Genomic DNA, 6,620 nt, shown 5'->3' on the forward strand with positions numbered 1-6,620 from the left:
TCACGAGTGGGACTGCTTGTCAAAGGATCCTAAGATTTTGACCGATGAAATGCTCGCATATAACGCGAGACAGATAAGAACGAGAAGGACACCGCCAAGAGCAAGATCGACGATCTTCCCTTCTACTGTATTGGTTTCAAGTCTTCCGCACCCGAGTACACCCTTCGTACTCGTATCTGGGCGTCTCTTCGTTTCCAAACCCTGTACCGCACTATCTCTGGTTTCATGAACTACAGCCGTGCCATCAAGCTCCTCTACCGTGTCGAGAACCCTGAGGTTGTTCAGATGTTCGGTGGTAACACCGACAAGCTCGAACGTGAACTTGAGCGTATGGCTCGCCGCAAGTTCAAGATTGTCGTTTCCATGCAGCGATTCTCGAAGTTCAAGAAAGAAGAGATGGAAAATGCCGAATTCTTGCTCCGCGCCTATCCTGACCTTCAAATCGCTTACTTGGACGAGGAACCCCCAGTTGCTGAAGGCGAAGAACCCCGACTTTACTCAGTTCTTATCGACGGCCATTCTGAAGTTATGGAGAACGGCATGCGACGCCCAAAGTTCCGTGTTCAACTCTCTGGCAATCCTATTCTTGGTGACGGAAAGTCCGACAACCAGAACCACTCCATTATCTTCTACCGTGGCGAGTACATCCAGCTCATCGATGCCAACCAGGACAACTATCTCGAGGAGTGTCTCAAGATTCGCAGCGTTTTGGCCGAATTTGAAGAGATGAAGACTGACAATGTTTCCCCCTACACTCCTGGTGTCAAGAACGACGTTAGCTCCCCTGTGGCCATTCTCGGTATGCGAGAATACATTTTCTCAGAGAACATTGGTATTCTTGGTGACATTGCTGCCGGTAAGGAACAAACATTCGGTACTCTCTTCGCTCGAACTATGGCTCAAATCGGTGGTAAACTTCATTACGGCCATCCCGATTTTCTCAATGGTATTTTCATGACAACGCGTGGTGGTGTCTCCAAGGCTCAGAAGGGTCTGCATCTAAACGAGGATATTTACGCTGGTATGAATGCCCTCCTTCGTGGTGGACGAATCAAGCAATGTGAATACTTCCAGTGTGGTAAGGGTCGTGATTTGGGTTTCGGTTCCGTCCTCAACTTCACAACCAAGATTGGTACTGGTATGGGTGAACAGTTCTTGTCCCGCGAGTACTACTATCTCGGCACTCAACTTCCTCTCGATCGATTCTTGTCCTTCTACTACGCTCATCCTGGTTTCCATTTGAACAACATGTTCATCATGTTCTCCGTTCAGATGTTCATGATTACAATGGTCAACCTGGGAGCTCTTCGCCATGAGACAAAGGCTTGCGAATACAACCGAAACGTCCCCATTACCGACCCTCTGTACCCGACTGGTTGTGCCAACACTGATGCCCTCACCGACTGGATTTACCGATGTATCGTTTCCATTCTTTTCGTTCTTTTCCTCTCTTTCATCCCTCTTATTGTTCAGGAGTTGATGGAGCGTGGCTTCTGGCGCGCCTTCGTCCGATTGATGAAGCAATTCTGCTCGCTCTCGCTCATGTTCGAGGTTTTCGTCTGTCAGATCTATGCGAACTCTGTGCAGCAGAACATTTCGTTCGGTGGTGCGCGATATATTGGTACGGGTCGTGGTTTTGCCACTGCACGTATTCCCTTCGGTGTCTTGTATTCTCGATTCGCTGGGCCAGCTATTTACTTCGGCGCTCGTTTGCTCATGATGCTTCTCTTCGCGACTCTGACTGTCTGGAAGGGTGTTTTGATCTATTTCTGGATCACACTTCTTGCTCTGACCATCTCGCCCTTCTTGTACAACCCTCACCAGTTCGCATGGACTGATTTCTTCATCGACTACCGAGATTACCTCCGATGGTTGTCCCGTGGTAACTCACGAAGCCACGCCTCGTCTTGGATTTCTTACTGTCGTTTGTCTCGAACTCGTCTTACTGGTTACAAGCGAAAGGCTCTGGGAGACCCCTCTGCTAAGATGTCTGCGGATGTTCCTCGCGCTCCGTTCGCCAACATCTTCTTTAGCGAGATTTTCTCTCCTCTCATGCTTGCCGTTGTCACGATTCTCCCCTATCTGTTTATCAACGCCCAAACTGGTGTTGCCCAGGCCCCTCAGAAGGACACCGTCAAGGGCAAACCCGAGGCAACTGACTCTCTGATCCGGCTGCTCGTTATTGCCTTTGCCCCTATTGCTGTTAACGCAGGTGTCTTGGCTGCTATGTTCGGCATGGCCTGCTGTATGGGTCCCCTACTCAGCATGTGCTGCAAGAAGTTTGGCAGTGTTCTCGCCGGTATCGCTCACGCTACTGCTGTTATATTCTTGTTGATCTCCTTCCTGGGTATGTTTGTTCTCGAGGGCTTCAACTTTACCCGCACACTGTCTGGGATGATCGCCGTCACTTGCATCCAGCGCTTTTTCGTCAAGCTCATTGTGTCTCTTGCCCTTACCCGTGAATTCAAGGGCGACACTGCCAACATTGCTTTCTGGACCGGAAAGTGGTACTCCATGGGATGGCACACCATCTCTCAGCCTGCTCGAGAGTTTCTCTGCAAGATCACCGAATTGTCCATGTTCGCAGCCGATTTCGTTTTGGGTCATTGGCTGCTCTTTTTCATGGCACCTGTCATCTTGATTCCCAAGATCGACATGCTCCACTCTATGATGCTGTTCTGGCTTCGCCCAAGGTATATCTTATCCTTTGCTTGTTATATTTTGAATTTGCCCTAACCTCAGAACAGTCGCCAAATCCGACCTCCCATCTACTCGATGAAGCAATCCAAGCTTAGACGCAGACGTGTGGTTCGTTACGCCATCCTCTACTTCACCCTTCTCGTCGTTTTCATCGCTTTGATTGCTGGCCCTATTGTGGCTGGCAAGTACATGCCACCCAACACGATCAGCGATGCCCTCGGCAGTCTGCCCTTCAATCTTGTTCAGCCTAACAACCTCAACAATGACAACACCAACAGCACCATGGCTACTGGTACAGGAATGGTTGGCTACACCGGTGCTGGCCTTACGAAGACCAAGACTGGCGCTGATGCCTCGGCAACCGGCAAGATCAAGCTGTTCTAAGTGGGAATATTCAGACAGGCCCATTTAGAGGTGCCTCATGGGGGAGATGTCCCTGGCTTTTCTCCGCTGACAGAAAAATTGTGGAAACGGGAAGTTTTTGTTTTTTGCTTGTTTTTGTTTTCAGTTCAGCAGTTTGAGTGGATGCACGTGCATACATAGGTTGAAGTTTTATAGAAGATGGTGGGAGATGGGAGAGATACAGAAGGAGGAGGTTGGCATAAGTCAGACCTGACATTCACTGGCTGAACTGGACTGATCTTTTTTGGTACAAGGCGCACTTCTTTTTTTTTTAAACTATTATAATGTGTACAATGAAAGGAAGAAACACATCCATGGCAGAAACTCTAGACCTAAATGCAAATAATGCCTCTTGAACATTCTTTTCATTTCATTTATACTACTAGCCTACGCTCTCCATAGAAACCAAAAATTGTAAGAGGTATTCTAGTCTACTGTACTGCCTACGACGCTTGTGATTTTGGTTGGTTTATTTCAATGTGTGTAAGCCAATTTTACGTATTCCCATTCCCCGGGCTATCCGATGACCCCTACACTTCCCCTGTAGTGGATGGCCCTGTGGTCTTATTGTTTCTCACCTTCAGGTACCCGTTGAGCCCCTGTTAGATATGGATCCTTAGTACAGCCAATCAGCCTGCGGCCTGCGGCTTGACTCGCTTCGACGTTAGAGGACTCTGGAGGCCCCTTTGTAGACCCATGTACCTATGATGGACCTTGACTTGACAATTCAGAATCCTCGGTTGACGTCCATTTTAACTCCTTTCAACAACACGCTTCCAATCCAAACCAATATATATTCTCACGACCGGACGAGACGAGACGCGACGCAAGATCGATAGAAGTTGACGTAACCATTCAAGACAATTGGAAACAAAAAAAAATGGAACTCGATGCCCTCCAAGCCCGGGTGGGTGAAATCCTCGAACAGGCCGCCGTCTACTTCCATAAAGTCCCTGGTTCTGCAGTATTTATGCGCTACATCCAGTCGAGTTATCAGAACGACCCCGTGCGATCCGCCATTGAACTTGTGCTGCTTCTCTTCTTTATCCGCTATCTCCTGTCGCCTTCTTACTCGACCCGTAAGCAGAATTACATCAAGTTGAGAGAGGAGGTGAGAACACAGCCAGATCCTTAACCCCCGCAGGATTGAAGTCGCTAATGTTGGCTTCTTCGTAGGAAATTGAAGAGTTGATCGATGAATGGCAGCCCGAGCCTCTCGTCGTCGAGCAGACTCCATTTGAGGTGGCTGAAGCCGAACGTCTTCCTGTCCTTGTTGGGTGAGCATCAAGTCTAATCACATGCGCAATCTAGTCAGGATCAGCATCTGATATTTCTATAGCCCTACCGGTCCCAAGACTAAACTCGCCAACGGCCGAACTGTTACCAATCTCGCATCCTACAACTTCTACAACTTCAACGGCAATGATCAGATTAAGGAGAAGGCTATCCAGGTTCTGCGAACCTATGGTGTTGGCCCTTGCGGCCCTCCCCAGTTCTACGGTACCCAAGACGTTCACATGAAGACTGAAGCCGACATTGCCGCGTATTTGGGCACCGAAGGCTGCATCGTCTACGCTCAATCCTTCAGCACCATCTCTAGTGTCATTCCCTCTTTTTCCAAGCGTGGTGACGTTATCATCGCTGATCGTAATGTCAACTTCGCTATTCGCAAGGGTCTCGAGCAATCGCGAAGCACCATCCGCTGGTATGAACACAATGACATGGACGCTTTGGAAGATGCTATGAAGGCTGTCGCCCGGGAGCAGGCCAATGCCAGGAAGCTTACCCGTCGTTTTGTCGTGACCGAGGGTTTGTTTGAGCTCTCTGGAGATTCTATCGATTTGCCCCGCCTGGTTGAGCTTAAGGAGAAGTACAAGTTCCGCGTTATTCTGGATGAGACCTGGTCTTTTGGTGTTCTCGGCCGTACCGGTCGTGGTATTACTGAGGCGCAAAACGTGGACCCCCAACAGGTTGACATGATCATTGGTTCCCTTGCTGGACCTCTCTGTGCCGGTGGTGGCTTCTGTGCTGGTCCCAAGGATGTTGTCGAGCACCAGCGTATCACATCTTCTGCGTATACATTCTCTGCCGCTCTCCCTGCCATGTTGGCTGTCACCGCCAGCGAGACCCTCAACCTGCTCCAGTGTAACCCTGAAATCCTGGCACAGTCCCGCGAGAACATCAAGGCTATGAGGGCCCAATTGGATCCCCGCAGTGATTGGGTTTACAGCCCAAGCGACCCCGAGAACCCTATCATGCTCCTTGTCCTCAGGCCTGAAGTTGTGGCTGCCCGTAAGCTCGGACTGGAAGACCAAGAACGTATCTTTTTGGACTGTGTGGAAGAGGTACGTGCATCGGACACTGAAACATGAACGAATATGAACTTACCCCTGAACAGACTCTTGCCAACGGCGTCTTGATCACAAGAACCAAGACCAGACCTTATGCGCATGCTGTGAAGCCCAAGGACGGCGCGTGGTTTGCCCAGCCTGCTCTTCGAATTTGTGTTACATCAGCACTGTCTAAGAAGGATATTGAGAAGGCAGGTGTGACTATTCGACATGCTATCACTAAGGTCATGACACGAAAGACGAGCACCAAGACCGCCTGATTCAGGGGCTTAACGGATGATAATTTTGATGACAGATGGAGGCTGGCTGAATGCATGTTATACAGCTGAGCATAGTCGATAAGGCGTCGGGTTACACTGAGACCTTTTTGATTATGATGGATAATCAGCCAACGCAATAGACGAGGGGCAATATGGAACGATTTACAAAGTGGCTGGCAGCCATTTAACAAGCTAATGATTAATAGATGCGGCCCTCGTACGCTAGCATTGAATGAATATTTCCGATATAATGGTTTTGTGTCTTTGTGGGCTCCGTGATTAGGTGGTGATTGATCGGTTTCGTATCATGGTTTTGATACTGAAGAGGGGAAATTCTCAAGAAACCTTGACGTGTATTTGTTAGCTTTAGTTACTCACAGTTGATGAAGTCGTCTTTGCCAAGTTACTGTTTTCGAATATAAAAATTATGTGAGATAGACAAGCAGACGTCAGCTGTCTCGCGGGTTTTATGAGCCATCCCTTGCCAAGTCACGCCGATGCTGCCAGCTTATAGCCATCCATCAAGGACTCTAACCTGACAATAGAATCACCAAGGACGCACATGTAGAAGAAGGATCATAATTGGTAGAACCGTAGTCTTAGTTTCACAGTTTATTTTATCAGACGGATGAGGAACCATTTCAGCTCGCAACAGGACTCTGGGCATGTCTCAGACGTTGCATTCCTTGGGAGATTACAGGTCTCGAAATTACGCGCCATGCAAAGAAATCACCTCATTCCAAGAGTCGGGAGCGTGGTGGCCTCTTTTGGTGATTCATTTTTAAGCTTTATGTTTTCGGGCAGTTTGAGTTGTTGAGTTCCATGTTCTGAGTGAGTTTCTGCGTTCGTGTGTCTCATAGTCTGGGAGCGGGCTTGAGTGTGAATAGGGAGAACAAGGGATGAAGTC

General features: G+C 48.8%; 2 protein-coding genes across 4 annotated transcripts in view; both read left to right on the top strand.

Moving 5' to 3' along the window:
• Positions 1-3,526, top strand: part of FOXG_03721 (1,3-beta-glucan synthase) — a 7,191-nt gene extending 3,665 nt beyond the window's left edge. Inside the window, exons 4-5 of the mRNA XM_018381560.1 lie at positions 79-2,693; positions 2,748-3,526. Of these exons, the coding sequence (XP_018238083.1) occupies positions 79-2,693; positions 2,748-3,084 (2,952 nt within the window). The 3' untranslated portion in view covers positions 3,085-3,526. The remainder of the gene's footprint in view (positions 1-78; positions 2,694-2,747) is intronic.
• Positions 3,527-3,810: 284 nt separating this feature from the next.
• Positions 3,811-6,187, top strand: FOXG_03722 (serine palmitoyltransferase). 3 transcript variants are annotated; one of them, XM_018381561.1, is made up of 4 exons: positions 3,811-4,213; positions 4,279-4,379; positions 4,442-5,447; positions 5,501-6,187. In XM_018381561.1, exons 1-4 carry the CDS (start codon positions 3,983-3,985, stop codon positions 5,711-5,713), a joined length of 1,551 nt encoding a protein of 516 aa, XP_018238084.1. In that variant the 5' UTR covers positions 3,811-3,982; the 3' UTR covers positions 5,714-6,187. The 3 variants fall into 3 exon arrangements, with proteins under 3 accessions (XP_018238084.1, XP_018238085.1, XP_018238086.1); XM_018381562.1 differs by having other exon boundaries at positions 3,811-4,379; positions 5,501-6,130; XM_018381563.1 differs by lacking the exons at positions 3,811-4,213; positions 4,279-4,379 and having other exon boundaries at positions 4,398-5,447; positions 5,501-6,130.
• Positions 6,188-6,620: the final 433 nt, after the last annotated feature.

The sequence above is a fragment of the Fusarium oxysporum genome, chromosome 4, assembly GCF_000149955.1.
Source record: "Fusarium oxysporum f. sp. lycopersici 4287 chromosome 4, whole genome shotgun sequence".
In the NCBI taxonomy this organism is placed as follows: domain Eukaryota; kingdom Fungi; phylum Ascomycota; class Sordariomycetes; order Hypocreales; family Nectriaceae; genus Fusarium; species Fusarium oxysporum.

Coding starts and splice junctions, on each gene's coding strand:
- FOXG_03722 (XM_018381561.1), top strand. CDS start 3,983: ATGGAACTCGATGCCCTCCAAGCCCGGGTGGGTGAAATCCTCGAACAG. Junction 4,380..4,441: donor CGTCTTCCTGTCCTTGTTGG/GTGAGCATCAAG, acceptor ATATTTCTATAG/CCCTACCGGTCCCAAGACTA. Junction 5,448..5,500: donor TTTTGGACTGTGTGGAAGAG/GTACGTGCATCG, acceptor ACCCCTGAACAG/ACTCTTGCCAACGGCGTCTT.